This window comes from Oryctolagus cuniculus, chromosome 18 (genome assembly GCF_964237555.1).
Source record: "Oryctolagus cuniculus chromosome 18, mOryCun1.1, whole genome shotgun sequence".
Lineage (NCBI taxonomy): Eukaryota > Metazoa > Chordata > Mammalia > Lagomorpha > Leporidae > Oryctolagus > Oryctolagus cuniculus.
In genome coordinates, this window is record NC_091449.1 from 7393783 (window position 1) to 7414560 (window position 20778).

A 20778-nucleotide genomic window follows, 5' to 3' on the forward strand; every position below is an offset into this window, starting at 1 on the left:
CACGTGGGTGGCGGAAGTCCAAGCTCTTGGGCCGTCCCCTGCTGCTTTCCCAGGTGCATTATCTGGGAGCCAGGACGCCAGTGGCGATGCAGGCTGCAGCTTAACCCGCTGCGCGCCCACAATGGCCCTGCCTTCCGTGTAACAGACAGACAGGGCCCACGGCGGGAAAGGTGGCCCCAAAGATGGTCACGGAGCACAGGCCCATAAGGGCACGCAAAGCCCCAGGTCGAGAGAGAGAGAGAGAGAGAGAGAGGTCTTCCATCCGCTGGTTCACTCCCCAATTGGCTGCAACGGCCGGAGCTGCGCCGATCCGAAGCCAGGAGCCAGGTGCTTCTTCTGGGTCTCCCGCGCGAGTGCAGGGGCCCAAGCACTTGGGCCATCTTCTACTGCTTTCCCAGGCCACAGCAGAGAGCTGGATTGGAAGTGGAGCACTGGGTTTCGAACCGGCGCCCATTTGGGACAGCGGCGCTTCAGGCCAGGGCGTTAACCCACTGCACCACAGCGCCGGCCCCTCCTGCTTGAGTTTAGATTCTGAACCTTTTCCCACTGAGGCCGCTTGGGGGCAGTTCCTGCTGCTCGCCCTGAGGTCCTGTGCTGGCCTTGGTGCCCCACTGCCCGGCCCCCGGTCTGACCACGCCCCTGCCACTCCCCCCAGGACCCGTGGAGCAGTCCGAGCAGTCTGCCTCCTTCCGCTTCCGTCCCCCCGCTGCCCTGTCCTAGGCCTGCTGTGAGCCCTCCGCCTGCAGCGTGCTGACCACCCCCCACCCCGCTCAGCGCCCCTCCCCGCCTGGAGCACCCCTCCGCGGTCCTGGTCACCTGCTGACACTAGCGCTCGCCTCTGGGCAGAACAGTGACTCCGCGGCGTGCTGGCTGGGTGGCCTTGGGCACGTTGTGGGACCTCAGGGCCTCGGCTTGTCACCAGGGAAACGGGGATGCTGGCAGCCCCTGGTCACAGGGCTGCGCGTGTGGACGGAGGCACCTGGGTGACAGCGAGACCTGGTCCTGCCCGACACACAAGCGTCTCACCTCCTTGGAGCCCTGCTGGTTCCGGGGGCCCCCCAAGCCCATTGGTCACACTGTGCGTCAGTCTCCACCGCCTGCCGGTGCCGGGAACAAGAGTGAGGCTGACAAATGCTCACGTCCCGCAGAGCCCCCCACGGTCCCGCAGGGCTCAGGGCCGTCACCCACTGAGCAGACAGAGGCCGCCAGAGGCACAAGACTCCTGTTCTGTCCTCCACCAGGGACATCAAGGCCTCACCTCCCCAGGCTGCCTCCTGGGCTGGGGGACAGCCTGGTTGCCCCGACCCTAGGGGGTTGCATGGGGCGGGCTGGGGGGGCACAAGCAGGGAGACCAGGGCACAGACAGCCTGTGCGTGACGCCGTGGCGACAGTGGACTGGGCTCAGCCCGGCTTCCTCCTGGCCGCCTGGCCTGTCTGTCCCCCGGCCCCACAGAGGCCCTGTATTACCCCTCATGGGGATGCCCTTCCCACACTGGCCCTGTGCAGACTGTGGGCGGGCCCAGCGCTCCCAGCTGCGCCAACCTCAGTGGCGCCCTCTGCTGGGCACCAGATGCCACCCAGCCCCCCCCCATACCAGGCGTGAGAAACCCAGGGAGGAGACCCCCAGGGCCCGGCCTGCACCCCGCTCCTCCTGTGCCCCAGCAGCCCCCGCTGGTACTTTGGTAGCATCCAGCTCGGCCCCTGGTCCATTTGGCCAGCGCCTCCCGGCTGCCAGGCGCCCCTGCAGGCCCCACCCGTGGGGAGGCTGGGTGGACAGAGAGTGAGCGAATGCAGTGCGGGGTGCACAGGGGGCGGCCTGCGCCCTCCCCTCACCCTCTGCTGCCTCACCCCTGCAGGTCAGGTCTTACCAGCCCACTCTCACACCGGGGTCAGACCCCGGCCCGGCTCCTCCAGGGAGCCAAGGTCAGACTCAGCCCAGGACAGGGCCCGGCCTGCCAGACTCCTGGATGGGGGAACGGGCAGGGGGAGGGACGAGGGCCATCTCGGGGCAGTCGGGGGTCCCTAGTGAGCAGGGGGACGCGTGGCGCTTTCTCGGCGGTGAGGGAGAAATCGGAGACGTCTTCCTAAAAACCACTGGTGGGAGAAATAGCATTTTTTTTTAATTTAAATGTTAAAAAAAATGGCAAAAAACAAAACCCAGTACGCTGAGTGAACTTTTGTTCTCGGTTCGTTACGTTCCAAACATATAAAGCCAATTTGTCTTAATAAGGTTAAGATGAGCAATTCCTTTAATCATTTTCCTACCACAGTCGAATTTCTTAATAAAGGATTTCTTGACAGTTTATTTTCTTAAAAGCCCGAAGGAACGGAGTGGGGCTTTGTTGGGCTTCAGTAATGTTTCCCCGCCCCTGAACAGGTGGGGTCGGGAGGCAGCCCCGATGGGCCACGTGCCCTTGCCTGGTTCTTGGCTTTGTCTTTGCTCACAGCTGGAGCCTGGCATGCGTGGGGGTGGGCTCAGGCAGGGGTGGCTGGGCGGCGGTCAGAGCGGACCCCGGGTTTAGCTCTTTTGCCATATCCACGCCGCCCTGGTCAGGCCACAGCTGTCACGGTGAGGGGCAGGGGATCCCCAGCCTTCCCGTGCTGCTCTGTGTCAGGGCCACAGGGACGACCCAGCCCATGGGGATCCGCTCACCTGGGGGCTTGCAAACTGCGCCTAGAGGGGAGCCAGCCCATCTACACCGGCCGGGACCGCCTGTCTACACCGCTGCAGCTCAGTGGTCGCGTGCATGGGTGTCCTGCCTGTGCCTCCCAGATGCTGGGCTCTGTGTGTGTCTTGCCCACGGCTGAGGCCCCCGGGCACGGCGTGGCACCTTCGCCTGGCAGTCACACAGCAGACGAGGTGGGGAGGGATGAGTGGGTGACACTGCAGCCACCCACGGGCAGCCCAGCGCCAGCGGGGGGGCGGACAGTGGGGGAGACTTTGGGTCCTGGTTCTGCCGCCTTGGAGCTGTGACACTGGGGATTCGTGACTTTATGTGTCTGTTCCCCCGGCGGGGGTGGGCGGTAGACACGTGGCTGATGACCCCCATGGGCCGGGAGTCCTCCAGGACCGATGGAGACCTGAGAGCATTTAGCGTGGTCGAGGACACGGAGCAGGCGGGCGCCTGGCCGACAGTGGCTCCCACTCCGAGTGCCCGGGAGCCCCCAGCTGTGTTCTTTGCTTTGCCATTAGCGAGGACTCAGCCTTGGATTTTTGGGGAGGAGAAGAAAGGCATTGGCTGGCGTTGGCCTTGCAGCGTGCAGGTTAAATTGTAGCCACTGAAAGAAGGGAGGAACACGTGGATTCTAAAACAGCACAGCACACATTGGGAGACACTCATCAACACGAAAGACAGGAAAAGGAAAAGAATGGGTTAAGAAACCAGGGAGGGGCCAGCGCCGTGGCTCACTTGGTTAATCCTCCACCTGCAGCACCGGCATCCCATATGGGCGCCAGGTTCTAGTCCCGATTGGGGCACTGGTTCTGTCCTGGTCGCTCCTCTTCCAGGCCAGCTCTCTGCTGTGACCCGGGAGTGCAGTGGAGGATGGCCCAAGTGCTTGGGCCTTGCATTCGCATGGGAGACCAGGAGGAAGCACCTGGCTCCTGGCTTCGGATCAGCGCAGCGCCAGCCGTAGCAGCCATTTGGGGGTTGGACCAGTGGAATGAAGACCTTTCTCTCTGTCTCTCTCTCACTGTCTAACTCTATCTGCCAAAAAGAAAGAAAGAGAGAGAGAGAGAGAGAGAGAGAGAGAGAGAAACCAGGGCAAAGAGCACAAAACTAGGAATAATTCCAAATATTTGACTAATTACAATAAATGTAAATGGACCAAACTTCCAGTTAAAGGATATAGGTTTTCCAGACTGAATTAGAGAAAATCCTAGACCTATAAAAACACGAGGACAGAACAGGATGAAAGTAAAAATGATGACAAACTCTAAGCCAAGGAAAGGTGCTGGAACTTTAACAGGGAACACACGGGCTCCCTGGCAAAAAGCAGGACCCTGAAGCTGCACATTGTGTGGCCGAGGGTTCTGCGCCTGCTTGCTGCCCCCGGGGGAGGGGGGTCCTGCAGGAGCAGCGTGCCCACTCTGGCCCATTTGCTCTGCAGACCCCAGCTGAAATCTGCCCTGAAGCCGCTGGGTTCCGAGAGACCCACTTCTCCTGTAGACTCACTGTCTACACAGGAGGACGGCCTTCCAGGAGGGGGCAGGGCCTGTGGGAAGGTGGACAGGCCGGACCGGGTGTGGCAAGCATGGGAAGGCCAGTGCGGCTCCCTGCTGTGGCCAGGGTGGGGGAGGACAGTGGAGCAGACTCTGCAGGACCCCAACACCCAGGAGAGGGTGACAGAGAGCCAGGAGCAGGGACGTGGTGAGGTCAAAACCGCATTTGGGGTCATTCTGACAGCCAGTGCAGCAAAGCGACCCTGGAGGGGGACGGGAACCTGCTCGCCTCCTGCAGAATCAGGGCACTCCGTGTGTCCCATGTGTCCCCCGCCTCACCCTCAGTAAACAGGGGGCCGGTGTCATGCACAGCAGGTTAAACCCACATGGGCACCAGTTGGAGTCCTGACTGTCCCGGCTGCCCCACTTCTGAGCCAGCTCCCTGCTCATGCACCTGGGAAAGCAGAGGAAGATGGCCTGGGCGCTTAGGCCCCCATATCCGTGCAGGAGACGAAGAAGCTCCTGGCTCCTGGCTTCAGCCTGGCCCAGCCCCAGCCATTGCGGCCGTCTGGGGAGAGAACCAGTGGATGGAAGACCTCTGTCTCTGTTACAGAGCTAACTCTGCCTTTCAAATAAATACAATAAATATTTTTAAGTGAATAAACTTTAAAAATAAAAGGCAGAGAGAGAGAGAGAGAGAGAGGTCTTCCATCTGCTGATTCACTCCCCCAAATGCCTGCAACAGCCAGGGCTGAGCCACGCTGAAGCCAGGAGCCTGGAGCTGCATCTGGGTCTCCCACATGGGTGCAGGGGCCCAGGTACTTGAGCCATCACCTGCTACCCCTCGAGGTGCACATTAGCAGGAAGCTGGAGCAGAAGCAAAGGTGAGACCCCATTGCAGGCTCCAAGATGGGATGCAGACGTCCTAAGCAGCCGCTAACTCGCTGCGCCACAATGCCCACTCCTCACCTAGTTGTTGAGTGCATTACGAAAGGGGCTGGTGGGGGGCCACCACCCACTTCACCTCCCTTCCCCTGGCACCCTGGACAGAGCGTGTCAAGCCGGGAGCAGGCTCTCCCCCGTGCACACCACGCTCCTGCCCCTGTCCAGAGACGCCGGGGAGACTTGGAGAGCCGTGCTTAGGCGGAAGCCCCAGCCGCACACTTGGCGCACGCTGGCCGCTGAGTCACTTGGCCTCGCTGAGCCTGCTGTCCTTGTCCCTGGAGTGGAGCATGATGGATGGCTGCGGGCAGGAGGGAGGGTGCAGCTGACGACACTGACCGCTGGGGCTGGGCCAGGCTGTGTGGCTTTGGGGGGGTGTGTTTCCCACACCTGCCTTGCGTGGCTGCTGGGACAACAGCCCCCTCCTTCAGCCCAGAGCCTGCCTCAGCCCCGCCCCGTGCTCAGTGCACCCCTGCGGGTGGGTGCTAAGTCTGCGCTGAGTGAATCTCACCAAGGACATGGAGCCCCCAGCACAGGACGTTGCGACGGCCCCACAGAAGGCAGACGCCGGTCACACGGCGCCTTCGCGGCTCTTCCTGCCCATGCAGCATACAAGCGACGGGAGGGAGACAAGGATGCGGAGGTGGTCCAAGGACCAGTGCTGCCTGCTGTGTGCACAGAGAGGCTGCGGCTGGGGGACCTTGCAGGGGAGGCGCAAGGGCACTGGAGAGCTGCGAAGGCATCTACAGGAGGGCAGAGGCCAGCGCAGCTCTGGGAGTTGCAGACCGGGGTGGGGGGCAGTGACGCAGTGCCAGGCGGGCGGCGTGCAGGGGGACAGAGCCATGAGGCCCTGCTGGCCGACTCCGGGCTCGGGAGTCCCCGAAGAAGGGAGGAGCAGGTGGGACACTCGGTTTGTGCTGGGAGTCTTCCGGGTGTGGCCAGGAAATGCTGAGGGGCGCTGTCTGGGGAGTCTCCCTGGCACCAGGACCACCAGCCCCTCGGCGCTTGGCTTCTCTGTCCTGACTCTGGGGGACGCTCCTTTCAGAGTCCGCCCCCCATCTGGTCGCTTGGTTTCGGAAACCGCAGCCAGGGCGCGACAGAGCAGGGCTCCGTGGCGAGCGGCGCGCTCGGTCCTATGGACAGTGGGCAGCCCTGGAGGCTCTCAACGGAGGGAGCCACGCCCCGATGTGCTTGGCCACGGAGGGCGCCCCCAGACGGGGCTGAGAGGCAGCGGGGGCACCAGAGCTCCAGCCCAAAGCCCCCAGCCAGCCCCCAGCCTCACACAGGCACCCCGACCCCAGTGCAGCCGGGGCCTCGGGAGGCATCCCGTCACCCCCACGTCCGGCCCGGCCCCCGGCCCGGCGCAGACACCACTGGCTCTCCTTCCTGGGAAGCGGTACAGGGCTTCCTCGGCCCCCTGCGCGTGCCGCAGTCATGCGCACTGGGGGGGTGGGGGGGGGGTGGCGCAGAGGCGCACGAAGGAAGCAAAGATCTCCTTGTGTTTCCAGCTCCGTGGCCAAGAGTCGGTGCAGCCCCGGGCCAGATCCCCTGCCGGCTGCCGCAGTGGCTGGGGGCGGGCTTGGCGGCACAAGGCCGGGAAGAGCCAGCGCGGTGGATCCCTGCGCTCACCCTGCACGGCGCCGCTGTGGCTGGCTGTTCTTTCTCTAGTGTTTATTTGCCTAAAGTTGACTACATATGTTTTTTAAGTTTTTTTTTTTTTTTTTAGATTTATGTATTTATTTACTTGAAAGCCAGAGTTACAGAAAGAGGTAGAGACAAAGAGAGAGGTCTTCCATCCGCTGGTTCACTCCCCAGATGGCCACAATGGCCGGAGCTGCACCGATCCGAAGAGGGAGCCAGGAGCTTCTTCCAGGTCTCCCACGTGGGTTCAGGGGCCCAAGGACCTGGGCCATCTTCCACTGCTTTCCCAGGCCACAGCAGAGAGCTGGATCGGAAGAGGAGCAGCCCTGGCTTCGGATCGGCACAGCTCCAGCCATTGTGGCCATCTGGGGAGTGAACCAGGGGATGGAAGACCTCTCTCTCTGTCTCTACTTCTCTCTGTAACTCTTTCAAACAAATAAAATAAATCTTTTTAAAAAAATGTGGAGCAGCCGGGACTCAAACTGGCACCCATATGGGATGCCGGCACTGCAGGCACAGGCTTTACCCGCTATGCCACAGCGCCAGCCCCCATATTACTTTTATCACCAGAAAAACAAGGTATATGAAAAGTGACTTCATTTTTTTATTTTATTTTTTTTTTTTTTTGACAGGCAGAGTGGACAGTGAGAGAGACAGAGAGAAAGGTCTTCCTTTTGCTGTTGGTTCACCCTCCAATGGCCGCCACGGCTGGCGCACTGGGACCGGCGCATCGCGCTGATCCAAAGGCAGGAGCCAGGTGCTTCTCCTGGTCTCCCATGGGGTGCAGGGCCCAAGCACTTGGGCCATCCTCCACTGCACTCCCGGGCCACAGCAGAGAGCTGGCCTGGAAGAGGGGCAACCGGGACAGAATCCGGCGCCCCGACCAGGACTAGAACCCGGCGTGCCGGCGCCGCAAGGCGGAGGATTAGCCTAGTGAGCCGCAGCGCCGGCTTCATTTTTTATTCTACCTAACCTAGCACCCAGCCCAGGAGATGTCAGTCAATGCTTATTAAACAGCACCGCCGCCGCCCCCCGCCGCCCCCAGGTCCTGCTGTCTGCTCCGCCTGTGCCTTGCCTGCCCCCCAGTTGTGCCTGTAAGCCCCTCCCTGCCACGGCCCTGAACCACAGAGCCCCTCCCCAGTGGGCTGCCAGTTCCCGTCCTGGGAAATGCGCTGTCCACACGGGCAGTGGGGCTCAGCTGTGGTCAAGAGGATCCCCAGGTGGGGGCCATTGAGGAGGGGGCCGCGTCCGGAGTCGCTGGTGCCCTGAGCACACCGGCCGCCCGGGTGGGCTGAGAGGCCTGGGGTGCGGCCCGGGCCCTGCCCTCCCTGGAGGGGCGTGGACTTGGAGGAGACGGGCACACAGCCCAGCACGGGGCGTGGAGGTGCTGGGGGCACCCTGAGCAGGGTGGGCAGAGCAGCTGACACTGGAGGCGGGAGCTGAGAGAGCGGGCGAGGGTGCCCAGGGTGTAGTCGGCAGAGGGAGCAGCGAGTGCGAGGTCCTGGGCGAGTTGGTGTCTGCCGCTGGCGCAGGAGACAAGGGCAGAGGGCCGAACTGCCCGAGGGCAGGGGCCGAGTCTTTTCATTTTTCAAAGCTTTATTTTGTTTGAAAACTGGAGTTACAGAGAGAGAGGGAGAGACAGATCTTCCACCCGCTGGTTCACTCCCCACATGGCCACAACAGCCAGCGCTGGGCCAGGCCTAAGCTGGAAGCCAGACCCTTCATCCCAGTCTCCCACATGGGTGCAGGGGCCCAAACGCTTGGATCACCCTGCACTGCTTTTCCCAGGTGCATTAGCAGGGAGCTGGATGGGAAATGGAGCAGCCGGGATTCCAACCAGCGCCATGTGTGACGCCAGCATTGCAGGTGGCGGCTTTACCGCTAGGCCACAGAGCCAGCCCCTGGGGGGCGGAGTCTCAGGATGGGCGCTCACTGCTGTTGCCACCTGGTGCGCCCAGCGTGGAGTGAGTGGGAGGCCTGGGGTGCACAGACACTCTGGGGCCTGGGGAGGCCATGGGGCTGGAGCAGGGGTCAGAGGTCGAGGGGCCATCCTGGGGGTGGCCGCAGCAAGGGTCAGGGGCCAGGGCCCAGGGCTCTACTCCCGGGGGCGCGGCAGCCGCCACTCCTCCCCAACCCTAACAGGAACAGCGTGGCGGGGGGGGGGGGGGGCCTGGGCGCACCTTCCACACTGTCCAGAGTGGCCCCGGGGGCGCAGACAGCTGCTGGGCAGGATGTCAGAATCCGAGCAGAGCCCTCCTCTCACACCTCCCACGTGGGAGGCCAGGGCTGCAGGCGGCAACTTGACCCACTGAGCCACAGTCCGCCCCCCCCACATACTTTCCATAGGCTTGCTCGTGGGCCCCTAGCCGAGGCCGTGTGACTCCCCCACTGTGGAACATGTGGCCCCAGAGTATGGAGAGCGTGTGGGACACTCCTCACGCCCAGGCCCGCATCTGGATTGCGTGTGCAAGGCTACTTTGAACGTGCTAGGTTCAGGGTATTATTAAACTGTATTTCACCGGTTTGGGCTATTTTTAATGTGGCTTCCAGGTAAGTTAAAATGACAACACTAGCGCCAGCCAGGGCCATGCCAAGAGTGCTACTTTCTGATGAGGCCTCACAGATACATTTCTTCTTGTAACTTTGTTTTTTAAAAGGCTTCTTTTATTTATTTGAAAGGCAAGGGGCTGGCACTGTGGTGTAGCGGGTAAAGCCTCCGCCTGCAGTGCCGGCATCCCATGTGGGCGCTGGTTTGAGTCCCGGCTGCTCCACTTCCGATCCAGCTCTCTGCTGTGGCCTGGGAAAGCAGTAGAAGATGGCCCAGGTCCTTGGGCCCCTGCACCCGCGTGGGAGACCTGGAAGAAGCTCCTGGCTCCTGGCTCCCGATCAGCCCGGCTCTGGCCATTGCAGCCATCTGGGGAGTGCACCAGGCAGATGGAAGATTTCTCTCTCTCTCCCTCTCCCTGCTTTTCAAATAATAAATAAATATTTAAAGAAAAAAGAGAGAGAGAGGGATAGAGAGAGATCTTCCATCTGCTGGTTCACTCCCCCAAATGGCTGCGACAGCCAGGCTGAAGCCAGGAGCCAGGAGCTTCTTGCGAGTCTCCCACGTGGGTGCAGGGGCCCGAGCACCTGGGCCGTCCTCCTCTGCCTTCCCAGGCCATCACCTGGGAGCTGGACAGGGAGTGGAGCATCCAGGAGGGACTGGAACCAGCGTCCGTGTGGGATGCCAGCACTGCAGGCGGAGACGTAACCTGCCACACCACAGCGCCGGCCCTCTTTGTTGTATTTTTATTCCTGCCTATAAATGTTTGCTCACTGAGCAAAAAAAAAAAAAAAAAAAGTAAATAAATAACAACAGCTGGAGTTCACTGCTGAGCGTGGCTTGGAGGATTTCCTTCCCGGCTTTTTGGTAATCCACGCAGACACTTAATTCTTCCACTTTCAGTTTGATGAAACTGTGATTACACAGCACACTGTCTGCAGTTCTCCACGTCCGCCTTAATAGGAATAGACCATGTGGGAGTCCCCCCAGAGTCGTGAACGAGGCTGGCGCCATGCCGTCTCCCCCCCGCCCCGTGCCTGCCCAGCACTGCCCCTTCCGTGGTGCCCAGGCCCCAGCAAGGTCAGCAGGGAGGGTTGGCGGCACAGCAACACCGCCTGCAACACCAGCTTCCCGTATCGGAGAGCTGTGGGAGCCCGGGCGGCCCTGCATCCCATCCGGCTCCCTAACGTGCCTGGGAAGGCAGCGGAGGACGGCCTGGGCACTTGGGTACCCACATGGAGACCTGGCTGGGCCTGGCGCAGCCTGGCCCTTTGTGGGCGTCTGGGGAGTGAACCAGCGGATGGAAGAGTGTGTGTGTGTGTGTGTGTGTGTGTCCCTCTGTCACTCTGCCTTTAGAATATATAAATGCGGGCCGGCGCCGCGGCTCACTAGGCTAATCCTCCACCTAGCGGCGCCGGCACACCGGGTTCTAGTCCCGGTCGGGGCGCCGGATTCTGTCCCGGTTGCCCCTCTTCCAGGCCAGCTCTCTGCTGTGGCCAGGGAGTGCAGTGGAGGATGGCCCAGGTGCTTGGGCCCTGCACCCCATGGGAGACCAGGAAAAGCACCTGGATCCTGGCTCCTGCCATCGGATCAGCGCGGTGCGCCGGCCGCAGTGCGCCGGCCACGGCGGCCATTGGAGGGTGAACCAACGGCAAAGGAAGACCTTTCTCTCTGTCTCTCTCTCTCTCACTGTCCACTCTGCCTGTCAAAAAAAAAAAAAAAGAATATATAAATGCATAATTTCTCCCGTGAGTCTGATGGGGTTTGTCACCGAATGGCATTCCAGGGCCTTCTGCATTGGGGAATTGCAAGTGCGTTGTGGTAACCGCGTATCATGGGTTTCGAAAGGCAGCTTTGTGCTGAAGTACACTTGTCTGCACTCCCCTTTCCACACCTGGTGGAAGTCCCCGGGGGGGGGGGGGCGTGCCCCAGGCGGGAGGCGGGGTGAGTGTGCACCCTGCACGCTAGCTGCTGGTGCTGTGGAATCGCTCACTGCTCACCACATTTGCCGTTTGCACAGCTACCTTGCGGGCAGCACCCGGAATGCCCGCTCCCCGTCTGCCCCGCACCCCACACTCAGCCCCAGGGAACGTCTGGGTGGGAGGCAGCCAAGTGGGCGGGGAGGCCGCCGTGGCGACCCCTCGGGGCTGTTTCCAGGTTAGCCTGAAAAGAACAAAGAGGCTGTGGACACCACGGCCGGCCCGTCCTGGCGTGGCTGCCCGGGAGGCCAGCACCCTGGCGGGGGGAGGGGCGCTCTGGCACTGACCGGTCTCCCCGCCCCCAGGTGATCCGCACCGACACCTTCAAGCACCTCCGGCACCTGGAGATCCTGCAGCTCAGCAAGAACCTGGTGCGCAAGATCGAGGTGGGCGCCTTCAACGGGCTGCCCAGCCTCAACACGCTGGAGCTGTTTGACAACCGGCTGACCACGGTGCCCACGCAGGCCTTCGAGTACCTGTCCAAGCTGCGGGAGCTCTGGCTGCGCAACAACCCCATCGAGAGCATCCCCTCCTACGCCTTCAACCGCGTGCCCTCGCTGCGGCGCCTGGACCTGGGCGAGCTCAAGCGGCTGGAGTACATCTCTGAGGCGGCCTTTGAGGGGCTGGTGAACCTGCGCTACCTCAACCTGGGCATGTGCAACCTCAAGGACATTCCCAACCTGACGGCCCTGGTGCGCCTGGAGGAGCTCGAGCTGTCGGGCAACCGGCTCGACCTGATCCGCCCCGGCTCCTTCCAGGGCCTCACCAGCCTGCGCAAGCTGTGGCTGATGCACGCCCAGGTGGCCACCATCGAGCGCAACGCCTTCGACGACCTCAAGTCGCTGGAGGAGCTCAACCTGTCCCACAACAACCTGATGTCGCTGCCGCACGACCTGTTCACGCCGCTGCACCGCCTGGAGCGCGTCCACCTCAACCACAACCCCTGGCACTGCAACTGCGACGTCCTGTGGCTGAGCTGGTGGCTCAAGGAGACCGTGCCCAGCAACACCACGTGCTGCGCGCGCTGCCACGCGCCCGCCGGCCTCAAGGGCCGCTACATCGGCGAGCTGGACCAGTCGCACTTCACCTGCTACGCGCCCGTCATCGTGGAGCCGCCCACGGACCTCAACGTCACCGAGGGCATGGCGGCCGAGCTCAAGTGCCGCACGGGCACGTCCATGACGTCGGTCAACTGGCTGACCCCCAACGGCACGCTCATGACGCACGGCTCGTACCGCGTGCGCATCTCCGTCCTGCACGACGGCACGCTCAACTTCACCAACGTCACGGTGCAGGACACGGGCCAGTACACGTGCATGGTCACCAACTCGGCCGGCAACACCACGGCCTCCGCCACGCTCAACGTCTCGGCCGTGGACCCCGTGGCGGCCGGGGGCGCGGGCGGCAGCGGGGGCCCCGGGGCCGGTGGCGGCGGCGGCGCTGGCGGCGGCGGAGGCGGCAGCGGCGGCTACACCTACTTCACCACGGTGACCGTGGAGACCCTGGAGACGCAGCCCGGGGAGGAGGCCCTGCAGCCGCGAGGCACGGAGAAGGAGCCGCCGGGGCCCACGACGGACGGCGTCTGGGGAGGGGGCCGGCCCGGCGACGCGGCGGGCCCGGCCTCGTCGTCCACCACGGCGCCCGCCCCACGCTCCTCGCGGCCCACGGAGAAGGCGTTCACGGTGCCCATCACGGACGTGACGGAGAACGCCCTCAAGGACCTGGACGACGTCATGAAGACCACCAAGATCATCATCGGCTGCTTCGTGGCCATCACGTTCATGGCCGCCGTGATGTTGGTGGCCTTCTACAAGCTGCGCAAGCAGCACCAGCTGCACAAGCACCACGGGCCCACGCGCACCGTGGAGATCATCAACGTGGAGGACGAGCTGCCCGCCGCCTCGGCCGTGTCCGTGGCCGCCGCGGCCGCGGCCGGCGGGGGAGGCGTGGGCGGGGACAGCCACCTGGCCCTGCCGGCGCTGGAGCGCGACCACCTGAACCACCACCACTACGTGGCGGCCGCCTTCAAGGCGCACTACAGCGCCAACCCCGGCGGCGGGGGCTGCGGGGGCAAGGGCCCGCCGGGCCTCAACTCCATCCACGAACCTCTGCTCTTCAAGAGCGGCTCCAAGGAGAACGTGCAAGAGACCCAGATCTGAGGCCGCCCGCGGGACGCGCCCCGCGGGGCCCCGGGACCGCGCGCCTCGGGCGGCGGCGCAGGGCACAGACGGCCGCGGGCCTCCGCGGGCCGGGGCGGGGCTCCAGGTCCAGTCGCGCTCCCCGCCGGGCGGCGGGCGCCCCTCGCCCCTCGCCCCGCCGCCCCCCGCCGCCCCCTCTGACGGTTCGTTTTTGCAGTCTGACGCCCAACCCCGCCCCGCCCCGCGCCCCGGAGCCGCAGAGCCCCCCCGCCCCCCGCGCAGCCCCGCCCCGCCCCCGCCCCCGCCCCACAAACTCTTTTGATACCGAAGGGAGGTTTGCGTCGACGACTACCTGCTCTGTAATTACTTTAAAAAAAAAACACGGAAAAAGTAAAAAAAAAATTTTTTTTTGGTTATGAAAGCACAGAAGGAAAACAAAGTGAATGCGGGTGGGGAGCGGAGGAGACGAGGGGCAGCTGGAGCCTGCCGGGCCGGCCCCCCCACCCCGCACACCCGGCACGAGACCCCCGCTCCCCGCCCCGCCCCCCGCTGCGGGTGGGCCACCCCCCTCCTCGGTGCGCCGCGGTCAAATGTGAACACCTGCTGCCCGCCTCGCCGGTGTCCCGGCGCCAGGCCACACTGTCTGCGGGGGAGGGCCGGAGGGAGAGGGGCTGCACCAGGACAGAGCCCTGGCAGGGTCCGGAGCCAGCAAGAGGGCGCGGTGGCTGGGAGACGGGCCTGGACGGGGCAGCTGCGGAGGCGGAGTGGGTGGTCTTAGCCTCCGGAGGGCTGGGGGTGCCTGGGCTGCCGTCCAGAGAAGCTGAGCGAGTGGCCAGCGGTAAGGCCCTCCCTCAGCGGGAAGCCGTCCGCGCAGTGTGGACGTGCAGGGCTGGGCAGCCGCTCTGGGCACGGTAGGGGACACTCAGGCCCAGGGGCGCTCACGGCAGGAAGCCCCCCGACACACACACACACACACACACACACACACACACACCGTGTGCTCAGCCCGTGCCCCTCTTCCCTGGGGTGTCCACGCCCACAGCATCTGCTCTCTCCCCCAGCAGACCCCTCGCTGGTCCGTGCAGCGGTCGGGCCCGGCCCTGTCACGCCCCGACATCCTTTCAGTGCGGATGCTGGTTACCAAGGCAACGCCGCAGCGAGGACCAGGTGGCGGCTGGGGGCAGGGCGCCGCGGTGCCGCAGCCTCCGCCATTTCCGGCGGCGGGGCTCCTCTTGGGGGCTCGTCCTGGGGGCACGCAGGGACTCCCTGGCCCCACAGCCGAGGGCTGGAGAGGGAAGGGGGGTGTGGGGGTGAAGCCAACAGAGGGGGGAGCTGGGGGCATCATGGCTGAGTCCAGGTGAGCTGCAGGATGAGGACGGGGGGGGGGGGGAGGGGGCCCCCTGCACGGGGCAGGGGCCCAGCCAGGACAACTGAGCCCCTGGGCGCCCTGGCCCCCTGAGGAGCAAGTGAGGACCTGCAGCCAACAGGCAGAGGGCCCAGGGTCCTGTCACCACCTCCCCTCCCCACCCAGGATGCAGTTTCCATGGCAACCTGGCCACCAGGAAGGGGGGGGGGGACTGCGGAGGAAATTTCCACACCAGCAGGAAGGGGCAGGGCTGTGCAGGGGGAGGCAGGGTGGGGTGGGGAGCCCCACGTGGCCATGCCCTCTGCCCCCCCCTTGGGGGAGGAGTTGGGAGCAAGGGGCGGTATCGCCCCACCCCTGCCCAGCTCTGGGCCACCGTGGGGAGGGGGTGGTCTGAGGGAGGCCCAAGGGTCAAATGTCCAAAGTCCAGCACAGGCCTCATGCAGGTGCAGTGATCCACGGACCAGCTCCGGCCACAGCCCTCAGGTCCTAGGGCATGGCCCTCGACAAAGGGGTCCCGCGGAGGGTGGGCGTGCTGGGCTTCGGCCGCCTCGGTGAGTCCCGGACGGTCTCAGCACCTTCCTCGGGCTGCTTCCCCGGACCCCAAAAGCCCCTCCGCCCCCAAACACCCCTTTCATCTGCCTAGCCGACTACCACCCTCCCCTGCCCCCTCTCTGTCCCCAGTGTCTGTCCCCCTGTGTCTGTCCCCACCTCCCCATCCCCTCTCTGTCCCCAGTGTCTCTGTCCCATCTCTGCCCCGTGTCTCTGTCCCCTGTGTCTGTCCCCACCTCCCCGTCCCCTCTCTGTCCCCAGTGTCTCTGTCCCATCTCTGCCCCATGTCTCTGCCCCCTGTCTCTGTCCCCACCTCCCCTGCCCCCCTCTGTCCTGTCTCTGTCCCCACCTCCCCTGCCCCCCTCTGTCCTGTCTCTGTCCCCTGGTGTCTGTCCCCCGTGTCTGTCCTCACCTCCCCTGCCCCCTCTCTGTCCCCAGTGTCTCTGCCCCCTGTCTCTGTCCCTACCTCCCCTGCCCCCTCTCTGTCCCCTGCATCTCTGTCCCCTGGTGCTTGTCCCGTGTCTCTGTCCCCCGTGTCTGTCCCCACCTCCCCTGCCCCCTCTCTGTCCCCAGTGTCTCTGCCCCATCTCTGTCCCTTGTCTCTCTGTCCCGTCTCTGCCCCCTGGGTCTCTGTCCCTACCTCCCCTGCCCCCGCTCTGTCTCCCTGTCTCCCCACCCCCATCTCTCCCTCCCTGCCCAGCCCTCTGTCCCCCCCACCCCATCATCCGTTCCTCTCTGCCCCAACCCAGGTCAGTCCCTTGTGTCCCAGTTGCTGGCTCAGGGACCGGAGCTGGGCCTAGAACTTGTTTTTGTCTGGAACCGCGACCAGGGACGGATGGCAGGGAGTGTGCCCCCTCCCCTGCAGCTCCAAAGCCTGGCTGCCCTTGGCGAAAGGTCAGTGGCCTCACCACCGGTGCGCGGGGCTCCCGGAGCTCCTGCTCCGGCCCCCTGGGCTGCCGTGTGATCCCATCCCTCTCTGATGGGGGTCCAGGGGGTAGGGAAGCCTGGCACCTCTCCCAGGACCTGCCCCTCTCTGTCCCCCCCCAGGCACCCTGATCTTGTGGTGGAAGTGGCCCATCCCAAAATAATCCACGACTATGGGGTGCAAATCCTGTGCCATGCCAATCTCCTGGTGAGCCCCACCTCGGCCCGGAACCTGGCAGCCCTTCCTGTCTCGGTCCCATCGTGCGTCCCTGACCCCACCCCTCCCTGCCTCCACCCACGGCCAGGTGGGGTCACCCTCGGCGCTGGCTGACCCGACCACCGAGCGGCAGCTCCGGGAGGCCTCGCAGCGCTGGAACCACGCTGTGTTTGTGGCTCGAGGGGCCCTGTGGGGCGCTGAGGACATCATGAGGTTGGACGCGGCCGGAGGCCTCCAGGTGAGGGACCCGCTGGGCTCCCCGGGGCCGGAGGGGGCCTGCAGGACCCCAGCCCCTCTGACCTCGGCCCCCGCTCCCAGAGCCTCCGCGTCACTATGGCCACGCACCCGGATGGCTTCCGGCTCGAGGGACCCCTGGCTGCCGCAGCCCACAGCACTGGGCCTCGCACGGTCCTCTACGAAGGCCCCGTCCGTGGACTCTGCCCCTTTGCCCCGCGTAACTCCAACACCATGGCGGCCGCTGCGCTGGCTGCCCCCAGCCTGGGTTTCGACGGCGTGATCGGGGTGCTGGTGGCCGATCTCAGGTGAGCGGAGCTGAGCGGGGAGGGGTCGCGCGGGCTGCAGGCCCCCACACTGACCCCCCCCCGCCTCCTGCAGCCTCGCGGACATGCACGTCGTGGACGTGGAGCTGCGCGGACCCCCGGGGCCCACGGGCCGGCGCTTTGCCGTGCACACCCACAGAGAGAACCCTGCAGAGCCGGGCGCCGTCACGGGCTCGGCCACCGTCGCGGCTTTCTGGCGCAGCCTCCTGGGTGCGGCCGGCCCCTGGAGCGGGGTCCCGAGATCCGGGGGCCGGGGGTCTGGGGGCGGGGTCCGGGGGGCGGGACCGGGGTCTGGGGGCGGGGCCCGGGGATCCAGGGGGCGGGGTCCGGGGGTCCGGGGGCAGGGGCCCGGGGCCAGGGTCTGGGGGGCGGAGGGCCGGGGGACCGGAGGCCGGGGGGCCTGGGTCCGCCTGGCCCGACGTCCATTACTTCCGAGCCCCCCAGCCTTCTCGCTCCGCGACTGCCCCGTGCCCCCGCGGGGGTCCGGCTCAGCTCCTGTCTCCCCCGCAGGCTGCCGCCAGCTGCCCCCCGGGCCCGGAATCCACCTCTGCTGAGAAGCCTCCGCCCACCCGGCCGGCCCCTCGGTGGGCGGACCCTCCCCGCCCCCGCCCTCCCCGGCCGGCCCCTCGGCGGGCGGACCCTCCCCGCCTCCGCCCCACCCCCGGCCAGGCCCCGGCCCCCCTTTCCCGGGATGTCCCTCCAGTCTCAGTAAAGACCCGAGGCTCCTCCCCCACCATCCCGGCCTTCTTTCCCTTCCGTGACGTCACGCCGCGTCCGCACTCCGCGTGTGACGCCACTGCAATGGGCGGGCACAGGCCCGGAAGCTATCGCGAGAACCTACCCGCTGCGTTTCCCAGGAGCTTCCGAGCGGCCGTGGGCGCGGTCGCAGCCAGGGGGCGGGCGCGGGGCGCATTTCCGGGATTTGCACCCCCTCCTCCCCCGACCCACGGAAGTTATAGTCGCGCGCCCTGGAGGGGCGACGGCGGACTTCCGGGTTAAGCGGCCCTGCCCGCTGGGGCCGCCGGGAGTTGTAGTCCACTTTGCTGGTGTCGCTGGGAGCTGTAGTCCGTCCCGCCTGCCCCGTCAGCGCGGAACTGCTCGTGCCGCGCTCGGAGCCCAGCGCCGCCGTCCGAGGGGATGCGGGAGCCCCCGGCTCCGGGGAGCAGAGAGGCCGACGGGGTGAGGGGCGTCGCCAGGCGCAGGGGACCTGGGCACCGCGCTGCTTTTCCTGTTGTCCGGGGAGGGGGCTGGTTGCCAGGGGAAGGCGGGCTCTGGTGTTGCTAGGCGACCGGTAGAGACCCCTCCCCCGTCACCCAGAGGCAGGGGAGGAGACTTCCGGTTTCGCTGGGTAATCAGAGACTTTGTTGTCGGGGGGGGGTCCTCCGTTGCTAGGTAACCAGCGGGGGTCCCGTTGCCCAGGGCCGCGGAGGGCTGCGTCTCCGTCGCCAGCCCCGGATGCCAGGGAGCCTTGTCCCTGGAGAGCCAGGGCGCGGGGGTCCCGTGTCGTCCCCGGCTGCCCAGGCCCTGCCCTCCATGGAGGAAGCCGCCCCCAGGCCCTGGGCCCCTGAGCGGCCTCTGCGCCCCCTCCGCAGGAGGAGCCCAGGACGGCATGTCCCAGGCCCCGGGAGCTCGGCCGCGCCCGCCCTCCGTGTACCACGAGCGGCAGCGCCTGGAGCTGTGCGCCGTGCACGCCCTCAACAACGTCCTGCAGCAGCGGCTCTTCAGCCAGGAGGCTGCCGACGACATCTGTAAGAGGTGACCGCCACCGCCCGGCCCGCCGCCTCCTACCTGGGCCTCCGCCGGTGCAGCCTCCACACAACCCCGGAGCCAGCCTGCTGCCCGTCCCCCTGGCGCCCCGGGCCCTGGGCCTCCCGCACTGTGCTGCCCCCGGGCCTTTGCACGGGCAGTTAGTTCTCTCTGCCGGGCGTGGCTGCCCTCACCGGCCCAGACTTCAGACTTCACGCCTGCATCGCGTCTGCACTGCCTGCTGTCCCTCCCAGCCACCGGCTCAGGCCTGGCCCTGGTCCACCGGCCTCCCCCTGACCCCACCCGTGCACCCCAGAAGTGGCCCTGCCTGTCTCTCCCCACTGCCCGCCTTGCGCCGCTGACCCACAGCCCCCGAGGGATCTGTGCGGGAGGTGGGGGCGGGAGGTGGGCTGTCCCCTCCCACCTGCCCCCCAGGGCCTGCTGGGGACAAAGCTGGATGAGGCTGGGCCCAGAGACATGGGGTGGGGGTGCAGGGTGGCCCTGGGCCTGGAGCATAGGCTGGGAGGTGGAGCCAGCAGGGAGCAGACCACGCAGGGCTGTGGGCGCTGGGCGAGCAGGAGGGACGGGGTCGATGGGGGGGCGGGGCGGGGGCAGGGTCCTCCCAGAGACAAGTGGGGCCAGTGGCGGCCATCCAGGCGGTCCCAGGCACTGAAGGGCCGGGCCTGGGGGTCAGCGGGCATCTCCAGGGAGGCGACGCCTTGGGTGGGCTTGCAGGACAGAGGAGGGGGATGGTGATGGCGAGAGGGGCCGAGGGGCTCTGTGCAGGGCAGGGTCGGGGTTCAGAGGTGCAGGTCTTGGGGGGCATTGAAGACAAGGATGAGTCGAGGACGAGGGGCCCTTCCTGCGGTGTGGGAAGAGAGGGGGTCCCCGCCTCCACCCCGACTCTCGCCCGCCCCCCAGGCTGGCCCCAGACTCCCGGCTGAACCCACACCGCAGCTTCCTGGGCACCGGCAGCTATGACGTCAACGTCATCATGGCCGCCCTGCAGGGCCTGGGCCTGGCCGCCGTGTGGTGGGACAGGAGGAGGTAGGGCCCCGGGCGCCGCGTGGCCACGGGGTGAGCTAGAGGGCCCACTCACGGGCAGTCTGGGCAGGAGCAGGTGGGCTGGCGGCAGTGGGGAGGACACGGGTGGGTGGGTGGGTGAGGGAGGAGCGGGGGGGGCAGGGGGGGTGGAGGGAGGTGCGGATGGGCGGCGGCTGTGCTGGAGACTGGACAGGCCTGGATCTGGTGGGCGGGCGAGGGAGGGGGTGGGGGCGGGCGGCAGGGCCGGCGACCGAGTCCCCTCGTCCCCTCCGCCCGCAGGCCGCTGTCCCAGCTGGCCCTGCCTCAGGTGCTGGGGCTGATCCTGAACCTGCCCTCCCCCGTCTCGCTGGGGCTGCTGTCCCTGCCGCTGCGCCGGCGGCACTGGGTGGCCCTGCGCCAGGTGGACGGCGTCTACTACAACCTGGACTCCAAGCTGCGGGCGCCCGAGGCCCTGGGGGACGAGGACGGCGTCAGGTGAGCGGGGGCAGGGCCCCCACCGCCCACCCCACCCCCACCCCCACGCGGCTGCCTGGGCTCAGCCTCCCCCTTTCTCCCACCCAGGGCCTTCCTGGCCGCGGCGCTGGCCCAGGGCCTGTGCGAGGTGCTGCTGGTGGTGACCAAGGAGGTGGAGGAGAAGGGCTGCTGGCTGCGGACGGACTGACCGCCGCCGCCGCCTGTCCGCCTGCTGCCTGCCCGCCGGGGTCCCTGCCAGGCCTCGCGGGCGCCAAGTGCCGGGGAAGGGCCTGGGGCCTCGTGGGCCGGGAGGAGGCCCCGCCCCTTCCCCACTCCCCCGCCCCCCAAGCCGCTGCTGCCTCAATAAATCTGTGATTTGCTGCTGGTCTGGCCACGCCCCTCTGCTCGCTGGGGGTGCAGCAGGAAGCCCCCAGGCTGCACGCGGGGCACACGTTCAGTGGGGAGCGCTCAGAGGGCCCCCCCCCGCGCTCTCGGGCAGGTGGCTAGGAGCC

General features: G+C 66.1%; 3 protein-coding genes across 7 annotated transcripts in view; all 3 read left to right on the plus strand.

Moving 5' to 3' along the window:
• LRRC4B (leucine rich repeat containing 4B) overlaps positions 1–13564 on the plus strand; it is a 33767-nt gene extending 20203 nt beyond the window's left edge. For both annotated transcript variants that reach the window (XM_070063000.1, XM_070062999.1), the window contains exon 3: positions 11575–13564. In XM_070063000.1, the coding sequence (XP_069919101.1) occupies positions 11575–13428 (1854 nt within the window). In that variant the 3' untranslated portion in view covers positions 13429–13564. The remainder of the gene's footprint in view (positions 1–11574) is intronic.
• A 1030-nt stretch (positions 13565–14594) lies between these two features.
• ASPDH (aspartate dehydrogenase domain containing) lies at positions 14595–17767 on the plus strand. 3 transcript variants are annotated; one of them, XM_070063004.1, is made up of 8 exons: positions 14600–14764; positions 15217–15324; positions 16072–16216; positions 16370–16454; positions 16552–16701; positions 16782–17005; positions 17079–17233; positions 17534–17767. In XM_070063004.1, exons 2-8 carry the CDS (start codon positions 15267–15269, stop codon positions 17575–17577), a joined length of 861 nt encoding a protein of 286 aa, XP_069919105.1. In that variant the 5' UTR covers positions 14600–14764; positions 15217–15266; the 3' UTR covers positions 17578–17767. The 3 variants fall into 3 exon arrangements, with proteins under 3 accessions (XP_069919106.1, XP_069919105.1, XP_069919104.1); XM_070063005.1 differs by lacking the exon at positions 16370–16454 and having other exon boundaries at positions 14595–14764; XM_070063003.1 differs by lacking the exon at positions 14600–14764 and having other exon boundaries at positions 15069–15324.
• Positions 17768–17832: 65 nt separating this feature from the next.
• Positions 17833–20650, plus strand: JOSD2 (Josephin domain containing 2). Of its 2 annotated transcripts, none has more exons than XM_070063009.1 (5): positions 17833–18202; positions 18416–18778; positions 19691–19816; positions 20093–20287; positions 20375–20650. In XM_070063009.1, exons 2-5 carry the CDS (start codon positions 18633–18635, stop codon positions 20472–20474), a joined length of 567 nt encoding a protein of 188 aa, XP_069919110.1. In that variant the 5' UTR covers positions 17833–18202; positions 18416–18632; the 3' UTR covers positions 20475–20650. The 2 variants fall into 2 exon arrangements, with proteins under 2 accessions (XP_069919110.1, XP_069919109.1); XM_070063008.1 differs by having other exon boundaries at positions 17835–18202; positions 18616–18778.
• Positions 20651–20778: the final 128 nt, after the last annotated feature.